This window comes from Pelophylax lessonae (assembly GCF_965119305.1).
Source record: "Pelophylax lessonae genome assembly, chromosome: 13".
In the NCBI taxonomy this organism is placed as follows: domain Eukaryota; kingdom Metazoa; phylum Chordata; class Amphibia; order Anura; family Ranidae; genus Pelophylax; species Pelophylax lessonae.
In genome coordinates this window covers 191165430-191191309 of record NC_138780.1, presented here as the reverse complement: position 1 = coordinate 191191309, position 25880 = coordinate 191165430, and the positions used below count along the sequence as shown (strand labels likewise).

The window sequence follows — 25880 nt, the reverse complement described above, 5'->3', positions numbered from 1 at the left end:
CGGCAGTCCTCCCAGAAAGCGGGGTTTGCCTGGTTTCGGCTGGGCAGACCATAGTGAGTACCTCAGTCCCTGTCAGGAGTCTTGCGCCCCGGGGATCAAGGTGAAGGTCCATCTTCCTCGTAGGTGGACCATTCGCACATCCTGTGCACTTTTTGTGTTCTCACGTTTACGTGTGTGCACTTTTTATGCACCTGGTGTTAGTTCACACACCACGGGCTTTAAAAAAAAAGAAATAAAAAGATAATAATAATAAAAAAAAAATACACCTGTAGTCTGTCAAAAAAGAAGCTCATGTATTTTCTTGAGCGATGGGCGTTTTGCCTAAGGCAAGAGAATGCTCAGATGTGAACAGGGGCCATTGAAATGAATAGGATTTGTCTTGCTGGGTGTTTTTAGAGCTGAGGCTTAGAGCAGAAAATCGCCCAAAAACACGTAGATGTGAACGGACCCGAAGTCTCCATTCACTCTGGTACGACTTGTCAGGTGACTTGGTCAGCCTGACTAGTCACGCACTGTCGCGTCCCATAGTGTAGTACAGGACCGGTTCTAATAGGAGTGACACAAGTCGCTCCGACTTAGAAAAAGGGTCCTGTACTACTTCAGGGCGACCTGGAGGCGACTTGCATTGACATTCATTTTATGAAGTCCGTGCAAGTCGCGCCGAAGTCATGGTGCACGGGACTTCACAGGTCGCCCCAAAGTCGGATTCGACCTAGTGTGAATGGACACTAAATCTCATATGAACAATAACAATGTGATTTCAAAAGTGTCAATATTTTTAAATGTACATCTTTAATGAAAATATTACCTGCTGTGAAGGTTTTTATTTAGGCTATTCCTGTTATAGGGTGACAGCGCTCTGTCCTTGTCTCCCAGTTGTGCTCCTGTGTTGTCGCCCTGTCACACAGATATCTGATGAAGACTACAAATGGCTGTCATACACATTTTACTGTCGAGGTCCCCTTTCTGCTATATAACAGATCCCCCCCCCCCCCCCCCAAAAAAAAAGATGAAAAAATCTAAATGTTTTAACATTTTAAGCCAATTTGCTTTCTGCTACATATTTTTGGTAAATAGAAAAAAATATTTTTCACTTTCTGCTATTGAACCTTCCCAACAAAATCTATTTTTTTGATCCCTTTAGACCAATTTGTATTCTGCTACATATTTTTGGTAAAAAAAAAAAATCCCAATATTTTGATTGGTTTGTGCAAAACTTATCGCACCTACAAACTATGGGTAAGATCTATGTCATTTTTATTTATTTCTTTTTTTACTAGTAGTGGCAGTGATCTGCTATTTTTTAGCGGGACTGCGACATTGCGGTGGACAGATCGAACCCCTGACTGACATTTTTTACACTTTTGGGGGGACCAGTGACCTTACTGCAGTAATCAGTGCTAGAAATATGCACTGTTTCTGTAATAATGACACTGGCAGGGAAGGAGTTAACCTAGGGGTGATCAAAGGGTAAAGTGTGAGTCTAGGGGGGTGTTTTCTAACTGTGGGGGGAGGGACTTGTGAAATGATCACAGGGACCTGTGCTGCTATATACAGTCAGTTCCATAAATTTTGGGACATCGGCACAATTCGAATCTTTTTGGCTCTATACACCACCAAAATGGATGTGAAATGAAACAAACAAGATGCGATTTAACTGCAGACTTTCAGCTTTCATTTGAGGGTATTTACATCCAAATCAGGTGAAAGGGGTAGGAATTACAACAGTTTGTATATGTGCCTCCCACTTTTTAAGGGACCAAAAGTAATGGGACAATTGGCTGCTCAGCTGTTCCATGGCCAGGTGTGTGTTATTCCCTCATTATCCCATTTACAAGGAGCAGATAAAAGGTCCAGAGTTCATTTCAAGTGTGCTATTTGCATTTGGAATCTGTTGCTGTCAACTCTCAATATGAGATCCAAAGAGCTGTCACTATCAGTGAAGAAAGCCATCATTAGGCTAAAAAAACAAAACAAACCCATCAGAGAGATAGCAAAAACATTAGGTGTGGCCAAATCAAGTGTTTGGAACATCCTTAAAAAGAAAGAACGCACCGGTGAGCTCAGCAACACTAAAAGACTCGGAAGACCACGGAAAACAACTGTGGTGGATGACCGAAGAATTCTTTCCCTGGTGAAGAAAACACCCTTCACAACAGTTGGCCAGATCAAGATCACTCTCCAGGAGGTAGGTGTATGTGTGTCAAAGTCAACAATCAAGAGAAGACTTCACCAGAGTGAACACAGAGGGTTCACCACAAGATGTAAACCATTGGTGAGCCTTAAAAACGGGAAGGCCAGATTAGAGTTTGTCAAACAACATCTAAAAAAGCCTTCACAGTTCTGGAACAACATCCTATGGACAGATGAGACCAAGATCAACTTGTACCAGAGTGATGGGAAGAGAAGAGTATGGAGAAGGAAAGGAACTGCTCATGATCCAAAGCATACCACCTCATCAGTGAAGCATGGTGGTGGTGGTAGTGTCATGGTGTGGGCATGTATGGCTGCCAATGGAACTGGTTCTCTTGTATTTATTGATGATGTGACTGCTGACAAAAGCAGTAGGATGAATTCTGAAGTGTTTCGGGGAATATTATCTGCTCATATTCAGCCAAATGCTTCAGAACTCATTGGACGGCGCTTCACAGGGCAGATGAACAATGACCCAAAGCATACTGCGAAAGCAACCAAAGAGTTTTTTAAGTGAAAGAAGTGGAGTTTTATGCAATGGCCAAGTCAATCATCTGACCTGAATCCAATTGAGCATGCATTTCAGTTGCTGAAGACAAAACTGAAGGGAAAATGCCCCAAGAACAAGCAGGAACTGAAGACAGTTGCAGTAGAGGCCTGGCAGAGCATCACCAGGGATGAAACCCAGCGTCTGGTGATGTCTATGCATTTCAGACTTCAGGCTGTAATTGACTGCAAAGGATTTGCAACCAAGTATTAAAAAGTGAAAGTTTGATTTATGATTGTTAATCTGTCCCATTAATTTTGGTCCCTTAAAAAGTGGGAGGCACATATATAAACTGTTGTAATTCCTACACCGTTCACCTAATTTGGATGTAAATACCCTCAAATTAACCGCTTGCCGACCGCCACAAGTAGATATACTGCGGCGGTCAGCCCCTCACAGGCAAAGTGATGTAAATAAACGTCACTAGCCTGTGAGGCTCCGGGGAGCGAGCGCGCGACGCCGGAGGCGCGCTCCCGCGCGGTCACGGACCCCCCCGCACGTGCGACCGGCGGACCGATGTCCGCCGGTCACTCTGCGATCATCGGGGGAGAGGGAGAAAGGCAGGCAGCTTGTGTAAACAAGCTGCCTGTCATTCTCCCCTGTGTAGAAACACCGATCATACGGTTCTACACGTTGATCAGTGTTCCTACAGCTCAAGCCACAGCCAAACACAGTTAGAATCACGCCCCTAGGGACACACACAGCCCCTCCCTCTCAAATAAAGTTAACCCCTTCACTGCCAGTGTATTTTTACAGTAACAGTGCATATGTATAGCACTGATTACTGTAGAAACTGTCAAAAATGTCAGTCAAGGGTCCGATCTGTCCGCCGTAATGTCGCAGTACCGCAAAAAAAAAAAGCAGATCGCCGCCATTACGCGTTAAACAAAAAACAACAAAAATGACAGAAATCTTTCCCTTTGTTAGTAAACGCGATTACTTTTGCGCAAACCAATCAAAATACGCTTTTTGCAATTTTTTTTTTTTTTTTACCAAACATGGGTAGCATAAAACAAATTGGCCGAAAATGTTAAAAAATTTTGATTTTTACTTTTTTTTGGGGGGGAATTTCATATAAAAAAATGTGAAAAATATTGTTATTTTTGCAAAATTGACGCTCTTTTTTTGTTTATAGCGCATGATCAAAAAATCGCACAGGTGATCAAATACCACTAAAAGAAAGCTCTGTTTGTGGGAAAAAAAGGACATCAAATTTGTTTAGGTACAGCGTCGCACGACCGCGCAATTGTCCGTTAAAGTCATGCAGTGCCGAATCGCAAAATAGGCCCTGGTCAGGAAGGGGGTAAAATCTTCCGGGGCTTAAGTGGTTAAAGCACATCTTGTTTGTTTCATTTCAAATCCATTGTGGTGGTGTATAGAGCCAAAAAGATTAGAATTGTGCCGATGTCCTAATATTTATGGAACTGACTGTATATAGCAACACAGGTCCATGTGATCATTTCACAAGTCCCTCCCCCTACAGTTAGAACACACACCCCTAGACTCACACTTAACCCTTTGCTCACCCCTAGGTTAACTCCTTCCCTGCCAGTGTCATTATTACAGAAACAGTGCATATTTCTAGCACTGATTACTGCAGTAAGGTCACTGGTCCCCCCAAGAGTGTCAAAAATTTCAGCTAGGGGTCCGATCTGTACACCGCAATGTCGCAGTCCCGCTAAAAATCGCAGATCGCCGCCACTTCTAGTTAAATAAATAAAAATGACATAAATCTTACCCCTAGTTTGTAGGCGTGATAACTTTTGCACAAACCAATCAAAATACGCTTATTGGGATTAGAATTGTCGATGTCCCAATATTTATGGACCTGACTGTAGAAGGATCACAGGAGCTCTGTGATCATTTCAGAGAGAAGAACGGTCAGCTGTGTTTACAACAGCAGATCGTCCTTCTCTCTCAGCGGGTGCCCATGATCTGCATCCCTGCTGCTCCCAGGAGCGCTCTCGCAGATTGCCGTACAGGTACGGCGATTTGCGCAGCTGAGCCAGCCTGCCGCAGTATATATGCGGCGGGCGGTCAGCAAGTGGTTAACATTATTCCCAGACATCACTGTAGACTACAGAATGCCTCCCTCTTTGTTATGGTGAAGAGACGGGGAGATGTTCTTTAGTCATAACACATTTCTTGCCTAATTTGAAAACACCGTTCCTCCATAGATCCAGCACAAAGAATGAGCATTGTCACCCTGGAACAGGAAGTTTGCTACTTAAAGAATAATGTTGTAGAAGATAATTACAATTCTTACCAAAACACTCATTCTTTCAGTTGTTGTTTAGCCTTTGGCTTTACCTTTGCTTCCTTCCAGGCTGTGGATTGGTGGAGTTTGGGGGTTTTGATGTACGAGCTGCTCACAGGCGCATCGCCTTTTACTGTCGATGGGGAAAAAAACTCACAGGCGGAAATCTCGAAGTAAGTCACAGAGCTGTAAGTAGAGCGGACTTCTGCCAGGTTATTACAAAGCAGCAGAAGCATCTCTCTTCATTGTAGGGAAATACCTTGGACCGTCAGGATCAGTTATTCTGAAGCAATGCAAAACAATGATTCAAAGTAGTGCCAGACAATAATATAATTCTCTGGGCTGATGAAGACTATTCAGTAAACATTAAATAGTTTCACAATCAGGAGGTCCAGAGTTTGCTTAAGGCCCCTTTCACACTTGTGTGACTTGTCCTGCAATTTTGGACTGAAAAGTCTCATGACAAGTCGTTCTCCATGATTTACGATGAGTACCTTTCATATCTGTACGACTTCAAGTTGCAACGACTTCAAAGTAGTCCCTGCACTACTTTTGGCCAATTTTAATGCGTTTTGAGGTCCAAAGACCTAGGCATTGCTTCAAGTTCAGTCAAAATCACGGCAACAAAATTGCGGTAAAATCGCTTTGAAGTCGCACAAGTGTGAAAGGGGCCTTACAGTGGTTCTAAAGCCAAAATGTTTCTTAATGAATTTTCTGCATTAAGATAAAAAACCTTCTCTGTGTAGCTCCCCCTATAGCCCCCCTAATACTTACCTGAGCCCCATCTTGATCCAGCAATGTTGCACAAGAGACCCGGCTGTTCGGGTCTCTCACTTCTGATTGGCTGAGCCATTGGCTCCCACTGCTGAGAATCAAAGTCAGTGAGCCAACAAGGAGAAAGAGAAGGGGCGGGCCGAGCCGCAGCTCCATGTCTGAATGGACACACACAGCAGCGGCTCGGCTTGGGTGCCCCCATAGCAGCAAGCTGCTTGCTGTGGGGGGCACTCGGCAGGAGGGAGGGGCCAGGAGCGCTGGACAGAAATTGAAGGGAAATTTCCCAAGTCAGTTACAAACAGAAAAAAAAGTAACCTGATAGATGTTTTTACCCTTCCCTAACTCTGTCAATATCTAAAAAAAAGTGTAACTATAGATAAATGATAGATGTGGGCGCCAGGTGTCCTACAAATCCACTGATTTGAAATCCTCTTCTTCATATATAGAAAAAAAACTAATATGGAAGACTTGCATAATCTTCCTATTACTTATATAAACCGAACATTGTCCTCCTTTCCCTGTGCAAAAAATGTTTATATAGTGAATCCAACAATAAATGTGAAATCCATATAGCGACTTCTACAGTCAACATTAGTGCTCCGAGCTGCAATTCAAAATGTATGCATGCAGGGCCAGGACAAGGGGTGGGCAGGAGGGACGGCTGCCCTGGGCACTGTGGTATCATGTGAGGTGCTAAGGCACCACTAGGAGGCTAGGGGGAGGCGATTTGGGGAGCGGCAGGATGTAAAGATTGTTATAGGAGGGGAAATTTAGGGAGGTGAGCTAGAAGTGGCGATTTGTGTTGAGAGGGGGGGGGGGGGGTAGGGGAAAAGGATTTGTGCTAGAAAAGGTAATAGGGCGGGGGGGGGGGGGTATTTGTGATTAGGAGCCAAATTTTTTGTGAGGAGAGGGATTTGTGCTAGTAGGGATGATTTGTGTTAGGAGAAGAAATTCGGGAGAAGGGGATTTGTGCTAGCATGGAGGATTAAAGGTGGGGGGGGGGGGATTTGGCTGGGTGGGGGGGGGTGAATCTGAGAGGTAGAGGATTTGTGCTAGGAAGGGGGAATTTCTTTTGGGGGGGGGTTGGGGATTTGTGATGGGGGAGGGGTTTTCAGCAGTGAGTTAGATTTGTACTGGGAGGAGGGGGAGTTTATTCTGTTTTTATGCTGTTTTTTTTTGGGGGGGGGGGGATTTTTGCTGACACATAATATTCATACATCTTGGGGGGGCCGCAATTAGACATGTTCCCCTGGGCTCTATATGACCTTGTCCTGGCACTGTATGCATGCATGCATGCATGAAGGTAACAAGTGCCATAGATCTTCGTGTGCACTCTACATGCCACCACATACTGGTACTCACCAGATCTAAAGACACAATGTGTTGTGGGTCAGCTTGCGCTCAGGTTTAATCCCTGTCAACTGGGATTTTATATCCCAACTCCTCTCCTTCTTGGCTCCATATTGATGTATTGCTTCAAGAAAAGAAATCAAGCATACTCTATAGCGTAACCCCCTTTTAATACCCTTAAAGCGGAGATCCTCCCCCCCCCCCCTCCAAAAATTAAAAGTCAGCAGCAACACACACTGTACACATACTGTACTGTACTGTAGCTGCTGACTTTTAATATTAGGACACTTACCTGTCCTTGAGTCCAGCAATGTCGGCATCGCCGCCGATGTTTCCATTGGCCGTCGGGTGCTCCCGCAGCCATTGCCGGTCAGGGAACCCGGCAGTGAAACCTTGTGGCTTCACGGGCGGGTCTCTACTTCACAAGCGCGCTGCGCATTCGAATTGGCTCGGCGGCGGAGGGTAGAAGGGGAGGGGTCCTCACTTCGCCGTGGCGCCGTTCCCGGAAGTGGGAAAGGGTACCTGTCAAAAACAGGTACCTGTTCCCCCCCTTCCCCCCCTGAAAGGTGCCAAATGTGGCACCGGAGGGGGGGGGGAGGAAGCAAATGAGCGGAAGTTCCACGTTTTGGGTGGAACTCCGCTTTAGGTTTGCAGAAATAACATAAAGGAATACAACTCACATTCATCATCGCCTGTGCCGGCACCCAGCGATCTTAGCAGCTGTTAAATATGGCCGCCGTCTGCCCTCTCTCACATAGATATCGGCAGGGCTTGAATTTAATTGAATTGCAGCACGGAGCACTAATGTGGACTGTAGAAGTCGCCATATGGACTTCACGTTTAACCACTTAATCCCCGGAAGATTTTACCCCCATTCCGACCAGGGTTTTTTTTGCGATTCGGCACCTTGTGACTTTAACTGACAATTGCGCGGTCGTGCGACGCTGTACCTAAACGAATTTGACGTCCTTTTTTTCCCACAAACAGAGCTTTCTTTTGGTTGTATTTGATCACCTGTGCGATTTTTACTTTTTGCGCTATAAACAAAAAAAGAGCGTAAATTTTGCAAAAATAACAATATTTTTCACATTTTTTTATATGAAATTCCCAAAAAAAATGTAAAAATCTAAATTTTTTAACATTTTCGGCCAATTTGTTTTATGCTACATATGTTTGGTAAAAAAAATCGCAAAAAGCGTATTTTGATTGGTTTGCGCAAAAGTTATCGCGTTTACTAACAAAGGGAAAGCTTTTTTTCATTTCTGGTGTTTTTTTTTTTAACGCGTAATGGCGGCGATCTGCGATTTTTTTTTTTTTTTTTGCAGTACTGTGACATTGCGGCGGACAGATCGGACCCTTGACTGATATTTTTGACACTTTTGGGGTTACCAGTGACATTACTGCAGTAATCAGTGCTATATATATGCACTGTTACTGTAAAATGACACTGGCAGGGAAGGGGTTAACTTTATTGGGGAAGGAGGGGTTAAGTGTGTCCCTAGGGACGTGCTTCTAACTGTGATTTGACATGGCTACTGGTGTAGGAACAGTGATCAACGGTCCTACATAGTAGAACCGTATGATCACTATTCCTACACAGGGGAGAATGACAGGCGGCTTGTTTACATTAGCCGCCTGCCTTTCTCCCTCTCCACCGACGATCGCCAAGTGACCGGCGGACATCGGGTCCGCCGGTCACACGCACAGACTTCCTAGGGAACGAGCCGTGGCGGGCGCGCGCTCGCCCGCTATTGGCTCACAGGCAAGTGACGTATATATACGTCACTTTGCCTGGTCAGGGCTGACCGCCGCAGTATATGCACTTGCGGTGGTCGGCAACCGGTTAATGTTGCATTCACTATATACATTTTTTTGCACGGGGAAAGGAGGACAATGGAGGTGGAGATTATGGAAGTCTTCCATATTAGGTGTTCTCTATATATGAAGAATAGGATTATGTAGGACGCCTAGTGTCCACATCTTTTATTTTTGTTGTTTGATTTAAGTTGCGGTTTTGAGACACACAGTGGTGGTTAGCAGCAGGGGTGTCCATGGTATTGGTTTTTCCAAGGCGCAGCAATTTATATATGTTTGTCACATATACATAAATTATGATTTACCTATACTTCAATTTTGTACAAAGTGTATCAAAATTCAAAACATTTTATTTTTCTATATAGTCAGGAGTTGGAACCTCTGCCAGATTTGTATCGCTATCTCTGTCCCTGTTGCAGAGATTTAACCTCTCTATTTGTCCTGCTGGCTATTGTCTTTGGGATTGAAAGAGATGGATAATCCATAATTTTGAATTGTCAGCAGAACAGAAATAGAAGGGAATTTCTGTGTAAACAAGGCAGACCGCCATTCTGCCAGAGAGGAAAATGGAGATCTTATGTTTCTGCTAACATGGATATCTGTTTTCCTTTAGTCAAGGCACCTCCCACACAGTTAGAAAGCACTTTTAGGCAACACATTTTAGACAAAAACAGAATTTCCAGCTCAATTCACTATTCAGATGGATCTGGTTCATCCATCGTCAATCACGACGCCACCACCGCTGACACGAAAAAAGAAAGGGGGGAAAAAAAAAAAAACTCCAGTCCTAACGAAGATTCCCACTGCCTGCCAGCTCTGCCATCTGACGGCTTTTAAATAACTAAGGGGCGGGGCCACCCCGTGACATCACTAGGTGGCACCACCCTTTGTGGCATCATCGACAATGGTATGCTGGGTCATTGACGTCAAAGGGGGGCGGTGCCACCCGGTGACATTATGCGGTGGCCCTGCAACCTTAGTTATTTAAGAACTGTCAGAAGGCGGGAGCCTTCGCCTGGTTTAGAGGTTTTTTTTTTTGTGTTTGCTTTTTTTCTCTTCTCTTTTTTCAGGGCTGCGGGCGTCGTGGATGATGATGGATTGACACCGGGGGACATTTTTTTTTCATTTTTAATTTGTGTATCCCCATACTCATTCAAATGGGGGGGGGGGGGGAGGCGTGGGCTAGGATCTGGGGACGACCTCGTTAAAGGGGGCTTCCAGATTCTGAAAAGCCTTCTGCTCGCAGACCACCCCCACAACCACCTGCCAGGGTTATGGGGAAGAGGCCCTTGTTCCCATCAACGGTGGACGGGGTGCCTTTGGGGGTATATGTGGCCCAGAATTGGGCTCAGGAGGGGGGATGGGCACTCGCTCATCTCCCCTCCTTTTCTGACCTGACAGGCTGCATGCTGGGATGGTATGGATTTTAAGGGGACCCCACAGTTTTTTTTTTTTATAATTTTGACGTGGAGTTCCCCGTAAAATCCATACCAGACCTGAAGGGCCTAGTATGGATAGGGGACATTCTTTTCACAAGTAATGTGATATCATGCAGGTGCAGATTTCATGCCACTTTTGAGGAGTTAGGCTACGTTTCCACTATTGCAGCTACAAAGTCGCGCTACTTCTAGCGCGTCTTTGTAGTGCGACTTGTTTGCGCTACTTATGGGAACTTCAGTGCGACTTCCTTCTATGAGGGACAAGTCGCACTGAAGTCGCCCAAAAAGTAGTGCAAAAACTATTTTACAAGTCGCTGCGACTCAAGTCGCAGCAGTTAGAACGGGCATAATTGAAAATAATGGGTTTAGTCTTGTTGTGTGACTTGAGATGTGTCAAGTCGCACTACAAGTCGCAATAGTGGAAACGGAGCCTTACATTAACCACTTGCCGATCAGCCGCCGTACTTATACTGCAGCAGGTCGGCTCTGTCCCGCAAAGCGACGTACCTGTAAGTCGCTTCACGGGACAGCTAGTGGGGGCGTGCACACGCCGATTGGTTACAGGGGAGCCAATTAGCTGTTCCGGTGGCCGTGATGTGTGCCAGGCACCCGCGATCGTACCCCGTAGAGACAGAAAGGCGGTCTGCCGATGTAAACAGGGCAGACCGCTGTTCTTTCAGTAATGTTCCTCCTATTTAGGAACACTGGTCTCTGTGTTCGTCCAGCAAGCCCATCTCCCACACAGTTATAAAGCACCCCCTAGGGGACACATTTAACCCTTTTTTCACCCTTGGTGTTAAGCCCTTTCCTGCCAGTGTCAGTAAAGTAACAGTGCATATTTTTAGCACTGATTACTGTAGTAATGTCACTGGTCCCCCAAAAGTGTAAAAAAAATGTCAGGGGTCCGATCTGTCCGCCACAGTCCGCTAAAAATCGATGATCGCTGCCATTACTAGTTAAAAAAAAAAAAAAAATTAACAAAAATGACATAAATCTTCCCCTAGTTTGTAGACGCGATAACTTTTGCGCAAACAAATCAATATCCACTTATTGGGATTTTTTTTTACTAAAATATGTAGCAGAATACAAATTGGCCTAAAATGAGGAAAAAATTAGATTTTAATTTTTTTTTATTGGGAATGTTTTATAGCAGAAAGTAAAAAATATTGGGTTTTTTTTTTTTTTTTTCTCAGAATTCTCGCTCTTTCTTTTTTTTGTTTTTTGTATAGCGCAAAAAAAATAAAAATTGCACAGGTGATCAAATACCGCCAAAAGAAAGCTCTATTTATGTGAGGAAAAAGGATATCAATTTTATTTGGGTACAGCGCCGCAGGATTGCACAATTGTCAGTTAAAGTAACGCAGTGCTGTATTGCAAAAAATGGCCTGGTCATTAAGGGGGTCTTCCGGTCAAGAAGTGGTTAAAGTCTATGGCCCTCAAGTCACATGAAAGTCAGATCAAAGTCGCACAGATATGAATGGTACTCATTGGGAAACATGGGGTGTGACTCGTCATGCGACTTTGGGGTCCAAAGTCGCATGACAAGTTGCATAAGTGTGAATGGGGCCTAATGCAGTTCCATAAAGGAGGTCAAATTTGTATTGATTGTGTGTTTATTATCAGTATTTTTTTTTTCTTTTCCATGTAGGAGAATATTGAAAAGTGACCCTCCATATCCACCAGAAATGAGTGAACTTGTAAAAGATCTTACTCGGGGGTTACTGATGAAAGACCCCAAAAAGCGTTTAGGTTGTGGACCGGAGGGCTCTGATGAATTAAAAAAACATCCGTTTTTCAAGGTGGGTATTACATTATTGAGAAAATATATTTCTTTTACTTCGTTATATGTTTTCTCCAACCGGCGATCCTGGACAGAATTTGACTGCGTCTCAGTGACATCACACAAGGAAGGCGTTATGTAATCAGTGGCCATGCAGGGCAGAGTGGCAGAGGAAGGTTTGTGTATAGGCCGCATTTGACTAATGACATCAGTTTGGATTTCAAGCCATTAGAGATTGGGAATGCGGTCATCTTGAGGATATAATGTAACATGTTCTCATGTGATGGCCTATCCCTGACCAGAATGATGTACTTGCCACATATATGAGAATGGGCCATCACTGAGGACGGCCAAATCTGTTGCACATTGGGCTGACCACATCAGAGAAGCAAAATTATACACTATATTGTCAAAAGTATTGGGACACCTTCCTTTACACGCACAGGAAATTTAACCACTTTACCGATGAGTACCGTAGTACTACTGCGGCAAAGTGGCTCTTGTAGGTCTGACGACGTAGACCTACGTCGCCAGACTCCTCCCCTGTAGGCGGCGCTCGCGCGCCGCCGGAGGCGCGCTCCCGCTGTTTTCATTCACAGCGGGAGTCGGGCCAGGGGAGGAGCCGCTGCTCTGCCCCGATCGTCGGGGAATCCAGTTTGGAGATCCGCCCACCTGTGTAAACAGAGCGGGCGGATCTCCTCAGTGACAGGGAGTGACAGATCGGACTGTTCGGCATAGCTGGACATCCGATCTGTCCCTGTCTCACCTCCCCCCCCACACGTCAGTAAGCACCAGGCATACATTAACCCCTCCCTCTCCAATAAAATTAACCCCTTCCCTGCCAGTGTCATTTTTACAGTAACAGTGCATATTTATAGCACTGATTACTGCAGTAATGTCACTGGTACCCCCAAAAGTGTCAAAAATGTCAGTCAGGGGTCCGATCTGTCCGCCGCAATGTCGCAGTCCCGCAAAAAAAATCGCAGATCGCCGCCATTACTCGTTAAAAAAAAAACACCAAAAATGACAGAAATCTTTCCCTTTGTTAGTAAACGCAATAACTTTTGCGCAAACCAATCAAAATACGCTTATTGCGATTTTTTTTTTACCAAACATGGGTAGCAGAAAACAAATTGGCCAAAAATGTAAAAAAAAATTGGTTTTTACATCTTTTTTGGGGGGAATTTCATATAAAAAAATGTTAAAAATATTGTTATTTTTTCAAAATAAACGCTCTTTTTTTGTTTATAGCGCAAAAAGTAAAAATCGCACAGGTGATCAAATACCACCAAAAGAAAGCTCTGTTTGTGGGAAAAAAAGGACGTAAATTTTGTTTTGGTACGGCGTCGCATGACCGCGCAATTGTCAGTTAAAGTCGCACAGCGCCGAATCGCAAAAAGTGGCCCAGACGTAAGACAGCAAAATGCTCTAGTGGTAAAGTGGTTAATGGTATATTGAGTTGGCCCACCCTTTGCAGCTATAACAGCTTCAACTCTTCTGGGAAGGCTGTCCACAAGGGTTAGGAGTGTGTCTATGGGAGAGTTTGACCATTCTTCCAGAAGGCCTGGCTTGCAGACTTGTACATTGAATAGATAGTGTATTTCCATTTTAATGTTAAAAAAAATTATAAAATTCCACTTACATTGTAAAAAGATGGCGCAGCTCCTAATGACGTCACTCTGTTGAAACGCGTAGGGCGGGGCTAATTGCAGAATCGTGTCACTGCCGGTTCCGGTCCAAGAAACGCATCGTGTCCTGGACACTTCTTGCGGTTTGCTTGTTACATCTTTTTACCATGTAAGTTGAATTCTATCATTTTTTAATAAATAACATTAGGCGTAATTACGATATGGGACACTTTCTATTCATTTATTGTACAAGTCTGTTGGCTAATGAGGACCTAACAGAGGAGGAGAGTTATAGCTTGTCCAGGCCGGGACTCCAGATATAGATTCATGACTCGTGGATGCCAGTTACCCCAAGAGCTGGGATGGCTTTCTGGTGAGTGTAGACCAGGCAGGGGACCACGAGTGGAGACACCGGCACACCACATATGTGTGTTTTTCCTCAGGATTTCACCACTACTAGATGCACAAACAGCACTTTATTGAAAAAAAAAAAATCGACTTATTAACTTAAATTATTATCACCAATTGATTGTAATAGTTTTGGATCACAGCACGGCACGTCGGGCTGGACAATCTAGATCCAGTGGTCACGCAAGCCTGGCCAGCGAGCGTACGCAGACCTCAGCTCCGCGCTAGGTCAGCCATGACATAGCTCCACTGGACGGGGACTGGCCTGCGAGTTAAATGCCTTGTGAGGTCACATACGAATGGGTTCCCGGCCTGAGTCGCAGCGATCCTCCTGGCCAACAGCTCCCTATTTCGATGGCGAGGGGTTCTGTTTGGAGCAGTACCTGTCTTGTCCCTTGTATGGTGAGTAGCTCTCCCCTAGGGGATTGGGGTGAACGTGGGCCCCTCCTTGGGACGGTTGGACCCCCGGGTTCCCCTCCTTCCCGTCACCCTCCCCCCTTCATCTGTCTCCCATCTTACCCCCCTCCACTTATGCTAGGGCTGTGTGGGTGGTCTGGTCCACCTCCTGGGGTAAGGGCAGGGTGCTTTGCTGACGAAGGGCGCCGGGGGGGGGGGGGGGGTGCGTTGCCACCAACCGGATGATCGGCTGTGCGAGGGGGGGTAGTACCTGGTGGAGGCTCCTGCCAGGGCACCCGTCCTGCCTGGGCCTGTCCTAGAGGCCTAGGGATCCCTCCTGGGGCCACGCAGGGCCGCCATTTTTCTGTAGCCTGTGTGTTTCTCTGCACGGTGGCTATGTTTGGTGGCCAATCTTCCAAAAAAAAAAAAAGGGCACCTCAAAAATCGTCCAAGGAATGGGTACCTCATATAATCTGTTGGTTTTTCACCCCAACCTAGTAGGGGGGTCCACATAATCAGCAGTAAGTATCAGACGTCTCTTCAGCAGCCACCATCAAACGTTTGATCTATTGGTGACGCCTCCCTACATAAGGATCAGGTGCTCCCTGTTTGCTTTTTTTGTTCCCTTGATGGTCCTTTTTGAAATGAATATTGGTCTGTTCCAGCAAGCTATAAAGATTTCTGATTGCACAGAGCAGTATATATAACATTTTTTTATTTTTATTTAAAAAAAATGAGGGTGTACAACCCCTTTAAGACTTTACAACCACTTTAAAGTATAATTCCAGTCATATCAAAATCTGCTCCCAGCCCCATTCTAAGCCTATGCTAACTACCCTATGAAAGGAAAGATGTATGTATATACTTACCTATTTTGAGGACATTGCAGTCCGGTCACATGATTAGCTCTCAGAGCCAGCTTCAGCGTAGAGGAGGGACAGCTTACAACGGATGCCCCATAATAAGCCTATGGGTGACGTCACAGCATAGGCTCTGCAGCCACTGTCGATGATCTCTCCTCTTTACTTACATATAGTTACATAGTTAGTGAGGCTGAAAAAAGACATCAGTCCATCCAGTTCAACCCATAGTGTGTGTGTGTGTGTTTGCTGTTAACCGTACATTGTATACCCCTTTATGTTGTGTTCTCTAAGGTGCCCATCTAATAGTTTTTTGAAACTAGCGATGCTCCCTGCTGATACCACTGCTTGTGGAAGAGAATTCCACATCCTTACTGCTCTGACAGTAAAGAACCCCTTACGTAGTTTAAGGTTAAACCGTTTTTCCTCTAGTTTTAGTGAGTGGCCACGTGTCTTATTGAATTTCCTTTCTCTGAATAGTTTGTTCCTTATGCTAGGGTCACCAGTACAGTATTTGTACATTGATATCATATCCCCCCTCAATCGTCTCTTCTCCAGAGAGAATAAGTTCAGTGCTTGTAGTCTTTCCTCATAGCTGATGTCCTCCATTCCCCTAATTATCTTTGTTGCTCTTCTCTGGACTCTCTCCAGTTCCAGCACATCCTTTCTGAGGACCGGTGCCCAGAACTGGACAGCATACTCCAGATGTGGCCGGACTGAAGTCCTGTAAAGTGGGAGAATAGTTACATAGTAGTTGAGGTTGAATAAAGACAACAGACCATCCAGTTCAACCTGTGTAGGTGTGTGTGGATGTAATTATTTCCCATACCCCTGAATGTTTTGATCTTGGAGATGTATGTCCAAGAGTCTTTTAAAAGTAGCCATACTCCCCGCAGTTACCGCCATTTGTGGAAGAGAGTTCCACAATCTTATTGACCTTACTGTTAAAAACCCCTAGCTTAGCCTGAGGTTAAACCGCTTCTCCTCTATTGTATGGCCTCGTGTCCTCCTTACATTCCTTGCGACTGAATCGTTTTTTTTCTATGCTGAGATCACCGTTGAGGTATTTGTAAATACCTATCATGTCCCCTCTCAGGCGTCTCTTCTCTAGGGAGAATTAATCAAGGACTTGAAAACGCTCCTCATAATTTAGGTCCTCCAATCCCCTAACTAGCTTAGTTGCTCTTCTTTGGACTCTTTCCAGTTCCAGCACATCCTTTCTGAGGATCGGTGACCAGAACTGGACGGAGTACTCCAGATGTGGCCGGAAATAAAGAATAATCTCTTTATTTTTGGAAATACAGTATCTCTTTATTTCTGGAATAATCTCTTTATTTCTGGAATAATCTCTTTATTTCTGGAATAATCTCTTTATTTCTGGAATGATCGCTTTATTTCTGGAATGATCGCTTTATTTCTGGAATGATCTCTTTATTTCTGGCGGCCAGCTTCACTGAAGCTGAACGCTGGAGAGATCATGTACCTGGACCGTATCACCCTCAGAATAGGTAAGTAAACACACCTTTCCTTTCACAGGGCAGCTAGAATAGGCTTAGAACAGGGGTGGGAGAAGGTTTAGGTATAGTAAGTGTATGACTGGAATTCTACTTTAAGCTTGTTGGTATTTACTCAGCCTAACTTTAGAAGCCCTATCTGCACCCCACTGGAATATGACCTTCAGGCACTGAGCTCTCCATTACAGTGCTTTCCAGACCTTGGTGTACGGGGTTAGCTAGCCACAGTACACTCTTTAGGTCCAGAGCTGAGGCACAGCCTCTGGTCTTACTCACTGGAGTCCTTTTTTCTGAGGATGTGGCGAAGATAACTTGGAATGTTAAGCATTGAGCTGTGCATTGTGGTGTCTTACAGACCTCGTGTACTATGTCCGTTAGCTGTTGCCCATCTTCCTTGTGACCCAGTCTCTGAAAACTCTGAGTAAGTCTCTGACTATGGTTAACATATCCTTGTATGTGATCACTCAGTGCTTGAAATCGTTCCTCTGTGAGGACTAAGAGCATCTTATACATTCTTGGATTCCTCCTGATGATTTGAAGAAGCTTTTTCCCCTTAACCTGCTTAGCGGTATCCCTGAGCGTGACTCGCGGTGGACTTTCCATGCTATTATCGGTATCCTCGAGTCATGCTAGGGGTAGATGTGCAGAGCGAGCAGCGGTGTCTCTTACCTTCTCCTGGCGATCCAGCGATGATCTCCCATTGCTGTGATCGCCAGCCGAGATCCCCGCCACTCGTCCGTCGGTATGAGGACTTCCTGGTTCCGTTCCCTGCAGCAGCAATGCTGCATGGGAGCGGAACTAGGGAGGGAAATTCAAACGTTGCACAAAACACAAACGCATAACATTTATATTATATATATGTATATATATCTTATATATATATATATATATATATATATATATATATATATATATATATATATATATATATAATGCATGAATTATAATTTAAACAATAATATAATTTTATTATATATATATATATATATATATATATATATATATATATATATATATATTATATAATAAAATAATATTATTGATTAGATTATAATTCATGCGTTTGTGTTTCAAATTTATCACATCTGGGATGTCTACTAGAGTCTTGTTTTGGTCAGGTTTAAGTCAGTAATTACTAAGAATTGTAGGCCTATAATACATAACGCCAAATTTCCATGCAAAAAATTGTACCGCTTTTGGTACAGAATTCCTGACATAATCATACCGCCAGGGAGGTTAATAGGAAATTTATAGAAACATGGTCCAAGCTGTGGATTCCTTAGTCCAGGTATTCCCAAACTACGGCCCTCCAGTGTTTCAGGAACTACAATTCCTATCATGTCTAGTCATGTATGTGGATGTCAGAGTTTTACAATGCCTCATGGGATGTGTAGTTTTGCAACAGCTGCAGGGCCGTAGTTTAAGAATCCCTGCCTTAGTCATTACCCTTTAGAAGTATACCACTTCACAAGTTGATGATGTCTCCACCTTTTGGGGGCTTTACTGATAGACTGTTGGGCTCCCTATTAGAATCTCAGTTTAAATTAAATGGATATTTTCTCTGTGCCCTACTGGCAATGACTAATTTGTAATAGTATGTCACAATGGTTCATATCTTTTAACAGGGACCCTTCCAAAACCAGACAATATACTTTTTTGTCCTGGAACTTGTGGAACAAATGTCTGAAGCACTACACTTCACTTGTGTCCTGCAGGGGAGTGATCTCTGTTCTCTGTTCACAGGCATGGGCACTTTGGGATCTTTTGACTTAAAGTGACATTAAACCTTCTGTGTTTTTTTTTTTTTGAAATTAGAATAATAAACATGTCATACTTATCTGCTCTGTGCAATGGTTTTGCACAGAGCAGCCCCAATCCTCCTCTTCTGGGGTCCCAGCTGGCGATTTAGGCTCTATCTCTGCGTAGAGTGCCCCTGTGGTAAGCTCGCTCCTGAGCCGCCCTGTCTGCGTCTATTGGCACAGAATCGGCGACTTGGCCTGCTCCCCTGTCACAGCATTTGATTCCCCATGGCTCCCACTGCTTTCAATCTGCCCAGTGACAGGGGAGACAGTGGTGAGAGCCGCTGCTGTTGTGCACATCGCTGGATGGGATCGGGCTCAGGCAAGTATAATGAATAGCATGCATTAAGGTAAAAAACCTTAAAGTGATACTAAAGTTTCAGGTTATTTTAAAATAAAAATAACAAACCTGTTATACTTACCTGCTTTGTGCAGTTGGTTTTGCACAGAGCAGCCTGGATCCTCCTCTTCTCGGGTCCCTCGCCAGCTTTCCAGGCCCCTCCCTCCTGCCCAGTGACCCCAGAGCAAGCAGCTTGCTATGGGGGCACCTGAGCTGAGCCGCTGCTCTGTTTGTCCATTCAGACATGGAGCTGTGGCCCGACCCCACCCCCTCTCTCTCTCCTCATTGGCTCACTGGCTTTAAAGCGGTAGTATCCCGCTTTTTGACACTTTTACCTACAGGTAAGCCTATAATAAGGCTTACCTGTAGGTACAAATAATATCTCCTAAACCGGCATGGTTTAGGAGATATTTACAGTGCATGCAGCCGCTCTCGCGAGCGGCGCATGCGCTCTGAAGGTCCGGGGGGAACTCCAATTATTTTGCCGGGAGCTTGCTGGAAAATCACTCCCGCGCGCATGCGTGGGAGTGACGTCATCGCGGCTCCGGCCAATCATCGCGACGGAGCCGCCGAACCCGGAAGAGACGGCGAGGGACCATGGCAGCGCCCGCAGCGATGTCCGGGGGTCCGTGTGGAGGCTTCGTTCTAAGGTAAGTTACACATAATGGGCTAGTATACGATGCATACTAGCCCATTATGCCTTTGTCTTGCAGGTTTTTTTTTTTTTTTTTTTTTTATTCCTAGGGTTTACAACCGCTTTAAATGACAGCAGCGGGAGCCAAAGGCGCCTTGCTGCTGTCTCAATGAGGAGGGAGAGTCCCAGGCAGCCAAGCCTCTTGTGCAACATCACTGGATCGAGATGGGCTCAGGTAAGTATGGGGGGGGGGCTGCTGCACACAGAAGGTTTTTCTATCTTAATACATAGTATGCATTGTGATAAAAAACCTTCCGGACTTTAAAACCACTGTAAAGGTCAGTTAGCTGCCCGACTAAAGATCAGGATCCTGTTGCTTCTGATCCCACTAAGTCCACTATCTTTTGATCTTTGTTCTTTTTGTATTAAACCTTTTTCCTTTTTTTTTTTTTTTTTTTTTTTTTTATATCTTTCAAGGTATATGGAATTGCCAATTTTTGCTTAGCATATTTCCCTTTGTGCAGAATTCGGGTTTTGCAGCAGTAATCTATTTGGTCCTTTCAGACCACGAGTCACAGTTACAATGTCTGGACTTGACCAGATTGTAGATAACTTCTCTCCCTATCTTGATGAACTTCGTTGTTTGAAGTATCTTTATTCTGAATTCTCCAAAACAGTTTGTTTTTCTGCAGAACTTTCTCTTTGGTCGTTCCTTGATCTGGCCTTCCTTACATTTCCATCTAGCTGCGTGTCCTTTTGTTCTGAGAATGTTCAAGTTCAAGACTGGGTTACATTCTTTTTAAGTGGAACTCATTAATGTCTACGCTTCTTAAAGAGGAAGTAAACTCTTCCTATGTTTTTCGTTTTTTTTTTTTTTTCCCCCTGCAAAGTAAATGCATAATGTGCTAGTATGCATCACTTACCTACAAACGAAGCCCGCGTTGTCCCCGCTGGCGGCCACATCTATCTTCGCCCGTCTTCCTTCTGGGTCTGTGGACTCCGGCTGTATTACTGGCCAGAGGACATGCGTGCGGGAGCCGCCGGTCACGGCACAGGGCTCTGAAGTAACGGCACGGGCGGCAGTTTCTTCAGAGCGCATGCACAGATGAGGTTATCGGCTGCATGCAATGTAAATATCTCCTAAATGGTGCAAGTTTAGGAGATATTTACAGCACCTATAGGTAAGCTTTATTAACCACTTGCCGACTGCCCCATGCAGATTAACTGCGGCAGGGCGGCTCAGCTGCGCATAATCATGTAGATCTACGTGATTATGTGCACGCGGTCTTGGCGTGATTTGACACAGCGGGAGTCAGGCAGGTGATTTGACACAGCAGGAGTCAGGCCTCCCACAATCATCACAGAAACTGACAGAAGACCCGCCTGCTTATGTAAACAAAGCAGGCGGGTCTTTTGTCACACAGGCAAAGAGAGATCAGGAGTTTCAGCTAAGCTGAAACTCCGATCTCTCTGTGCCTGTCACAGAGCCCCCCCCCCCACACAGTCAGTAAGCATTATTAGGCATACATTAACCCCAGTGTTAACCCCTTCCCTGCCAGTGTCATTTATACAGTAACAGTGCATAATATTTAGCACTGATTACTGTAGTAATGTCACTGGTCCCCAAAAAGTCTCAAAAATGTCAGAATGTTAAAAAAATTAGATTTTTTAAAAAAAAATTATTGGGAATATTTTATAGCAGAAAGGAAAAAACATTGTTTGTTTTTTTCAAAATTGTCACTATTTTTTTGTTTATAGCGCAAAATCTAAAAACGGCAGAGGTGACCAAATACCACCAAAAGAAAGCTCTATATGTGGGGGGGGGAAAAAAGGACATCAATTGTAATAGGGTACAGCGTCGCATGACGGCACAATTTTTCGTTAAAGTAACACAGTGCCGAATCGCAAAAAAAAAAATGGCCTCGTCATTAAGGGGGTAAAACCTTCCGAAGCTGAAGTGGTTAAAGGCTTACCTATAGGTAAAGGTTCTCAAGGTTAATTTACAACCACTTTAAGTCTTCTTACTGCCTAGGGTTTTTCTCTCATCTTGCCTGCTTTGCCATTCTTTCACTAAGGGGATCACGTCTTTATGCTTTGCCCCTCTTTTTGAGGAACTCTACATCCATCACCACAGGCCACTATGGTCACTATGTCACCATAAGGAAACGGGAACGCTCCCAAAACATTGGCTTATTTGATTTGCATTAATAAATGATTGTATATGTTTGTAACTGAGTGCTGGTGATGTCTTATCATTTTACTTTAGGCACCTTTCACACATAGGAGTCCGTCGGCGGACTCCGTTTATCTCAGCGGGGGATCGGTCCGCCGATTCCCCCACTGAGCAGGCGGATGGCAGCTGTGTCTCCGCGCTGTGTGCGGAGACACAGCTGTCAGGTCCCCACTGTTCTCTATGGGGGAATCGGATGGGAACGGACCATCTCTCCGTTCTCTTTTGATCCGATCCGCTGGACGGATGGAAAATAGGGTTTCCATCCGTCCAGATTTGACGGATCGGATGTCAGCAGGCATGTCTCCGCTGACATCCGATGCCCCATAGAGAGGCATGGGACATCCGTTCAGATCCGCCAGAAAAATGGACAGGCAAATCTGAATGGTCCGCCTTTGTGAAAGGGGCCCTAATTTAGGCGGGTCCATCCACTACAGTCGCTATGAGCACCCCTCTATTATCAATGTCAAACGCTGTAAGGAATGTGGTTCTCATACTGATTTCATCTAGTGTGAAACTTCGCCTCGTGTAGGAGCTTCCTAATAAAGACCACTCACTGCTGCTCTATTTCTTTGTACAGGGTGACTGGTCTTGTAGGCGCCCCTTCCTGTAGTCTTTTGCAGGCAGTAGTGGATATGGCCTCCTGCAGCTCTGTTCTCTGTGCAGCACAGCGATGGTGTCACTGATACTTAGGGGTTTATTTACTTAAGGCAAATCCAATGTGCACGATAAGTGCAGTCGCTGTAGATCTGAGAGGGACGTGCAAGGAAAAGATAAAAAACTGAATTTTTGCTTGCACGTGATTGGATGATAGAAATCAGCAGAGCTTCCCCTCATTTCAAATCTTCCCCTCAGATCTACACTTCCAAGTGCACTTGTAGTGCACCGTGGATTTGCCTTTAGTAAATCAGCTCATTAATTTACTGGCAATAACTGAGTTTGCAACGGCGTGAGTGCGCACAAAGTGGATTTATATCTTTTGTGGCTATAGAGGAATATATTATAATGCACATCTTGTGCCTAGAGTTCAGCTTTAATGAATGATCTTTAAAAAAAAAAAAATGTTTCTTGCTCATTTTTTTGCAGACAATTAATTGGGATGATTTGGCAGCAAAGAAAGTCTCCGCGCCATTTAAACCTGTGATCAAGGATGAGCTCGATGTAGGGAATTTTGCTGAGGAATTTACAGAGATGGATCCCACGTACTCCCCTGCTGCTCTACCCATGAACGCTGACCGAATATTTCAGGTAACTGGTGGAACATGACATACAGGGTGTTGTACCAGAGGGTGTGTTCTGTGCGTGTCTTTATGTGAAGATATTCCGTCTCATGCTAATCTTCTGCTTGCACAACTGGGGACGGGGGCTCTAGTATTTTGAATCATCCAGCTCTTCTAAAAAAAAAATACTGTGTACAGTAATCTTAACCACTTCCAGACCGCCCTCCGCATCTATACTGCGGCATGACGGCCCTCCTGCGCGAACCAACGTAGGCTTACGTCGGTCGCACGCCTGCAGCTAGGGGGCAAGCGCAATCGTCAGCGGGGACTCCGATGCATGGGGCCGGTGGCTCCGGATGCTGCCTGACACCTGCAATCGCTCCCTGCTGAGAGAGAAGAACGGTCCGCTATTGTAAACACAGCTGACCGTTCTTCTCTCTGGAATGATCACAGAGCTCCTGTGATCCTTCTATGTAGAATCACAGGTCTCTGTGATCATTTCACAAGCCCAACCCCCCACAGTTAGAATCACTCCCCTAGGCTCACATTTAACCCCACAGTTAACCCCTTCCCTGACAATGGCATTATTACAGTACCAGTGCATATTTTTAGCACTATTACTGTAGTAATGTCACTGGTCCCCCCCAAAAATGTCAGTTAGGAGTCCGATCTGTCCACCGCAATGTCGCAGTCCCGCTAAAAATTGCCTATCGCCGCCGTTACTAGTAAAAAAAAACAAACAAACAAACAATAAAAATGACATCTTTCCCGTAGTTTGTAGAGGCAATATCTTTTGCGCAAACCAATCAAAATTACGCTTATTGGGGATTTTTTTTTTTTTTTTTACCAAAAATATGTAGCAGAAAACAAATTGGCCTAAAATGTTAAAAAATTTAGATTTTTTTCATTTTTTTTGGGGGGGGGGGGGGGGGGTTGTTATGTTGCAGAAAGTTAAAAATATTGTTTTTTTTTTTTTTTTCCAGAATTGTCGCTCTATTTTTCTGTTTATAGCGCAAAAAATAAAAATCGCACAGGTGATCAAATACCACCAAAAGAAAGCTCTATTTGTGGGAAAAAAAGGACATCAATTTTATTTGGGTACAGCATCGCACAACCGCGCAATTATCCGTTAATGTAACCCAGTGCCGAATCGCAAAATTTGGCCTGGTCATTAAGGGGGAAAAACCTTCCGGAGCTGAAGTGGTTAAAGCAGAATAAAAACATATCCATAATAGCAAGTAAAATAGCAAGTAAAAAACTTGTGTGTGCAGGGGGGGGGGGGGGGGGACATACAATAAGCAATAAACAGTGATACGTCGTTCCCAATCGTCCTCCAGTGATCAAAGAAGTAGAAGACATTCGTGGTTCTCCATAATCCAGTTCTCATGTTACATTTACTCTGAGACATTGGAAAAGTAATTCTAGCAGCATAATACTAATCAAGATCAAGGAATGGTTTGATCACGTAACAGACTACAATAGTCATATAAGAAAGCTCAATAAGGCACCATAGGTATCCATGCTTGAGTAATAGAAAAGCAGGCTGCTCATCCACCTGTCGTACCCCATTACCAGGGTAAACAGTGCTAGCACATACAAGATTGGCAATTGGGAGTATCCAATAAGGATATCTACTATGTGATTGAGTAGGCAAAGGAGAGAGAAGAAAAAGAAAAGAGTGGAAGAAAAGAAGTATAATAGAAGAAAGTGGACCCGACCCCGCACCCCACGTCCCCTGGACCCAGGCGACCGGAGATCGCCTAAGTGCTACCAGTTAGTTCAGGAACCTTTTTGGCTGATAGAGCCACGAACACCACATATTTTCAAATGTAATTCCGTGAGAGCCATACACCATATTTCAGGGGTCGGGAACCTTTATTTAAGTAAGTAACGCAGTGACGAATTGCAGAAAATGGCCTCGTTATTAAGGGGGTAAAACCTTCCAGGGCTGAAGTGGTTAAAGGAGCTGAAATATTAAAGTTGACTTCCCCTGTCTGTTCACATTAGTGCGATTTTGCAGGGCACGACAATGGAAAGGAGAAATAACCTTAGCGCAAACAAAGTGGATGTGTAGCCCATATGTACCAAAATGTCATTGTCTGGGGAAATGTTATTAAAAAATGCCACTGTACCAGGATGTTGTCGCTACTGGGACGCCCTGATCCTCTTCCTACACTATCCCATTGTGGCTATGGGGGAAGTGAGGGCCCTGGTAGGCTCATGTTGCACACGCCACACATTGTAGTTTGATATCCTACACCACATGTATCAAACACAAGGCCCGGGGGCCGAATCCGGCCCTCCGGGCCATTTCATGTAGCCCTCACATCTCTACTGCAGCTGCAGACGAGCTACAGCCCTCCTCTGGTCCTCTTCCAGATCCTGAACTTTCTGCTTTCCAGCATTGCCTCCAGCTTCTTCCCGGCAGCAGCACAAGGCAATGGGGTGCACTGTGATGTAAGGGAGGGTGGGGGACTTAACTTCTGTTGGTGGAGAGGCTCTTGACGTCTTATGTAAGGGTAAGGAATGCTCTGGACATCTAGTCTTACAGATACAACCGACCCTTTTCAGGGCAATCATAATGCTGATGCGGCCCGTGATTAAATTGAGTTTGACACCCCTGTCCTACACCTTGATACCATTCCATGATGCTCTAAGGTATGCACATGCTCTTCCTAAAGTAGCAGCCGCGGTTT

General features: G+C 44.7%; 1 protein-coding gene across 1 annotated transcript in view; it reads left to right on the top strand.

Moving 5' to 3' along the window:
• Nucleotides 1-25880, top strand: part of RPS6KA5 (ribosomal protein S6 kinase A5) — a 204367-nt gene that overhangs the window by 122241 nt on the left and 56246 nt on the right. The window contains exons 7-9 of the mRNA XM_082242791.1: nucleotides 5067-5170; nucleotides 12024-12174; nucleotides 23051-23212. Of these exons, the coding sequence (XP_082098917.1) occupies nucleotides 5067-5170; nucleotides 12024-12174; nucleotides 23051-23212 (417 nt within the window). The remainder of the gene's footprint in view (nucleotides 1-5066; nucleotides 5171-12023; nucleotides 12175-23050; nucleotides 23213-25880) is intronic.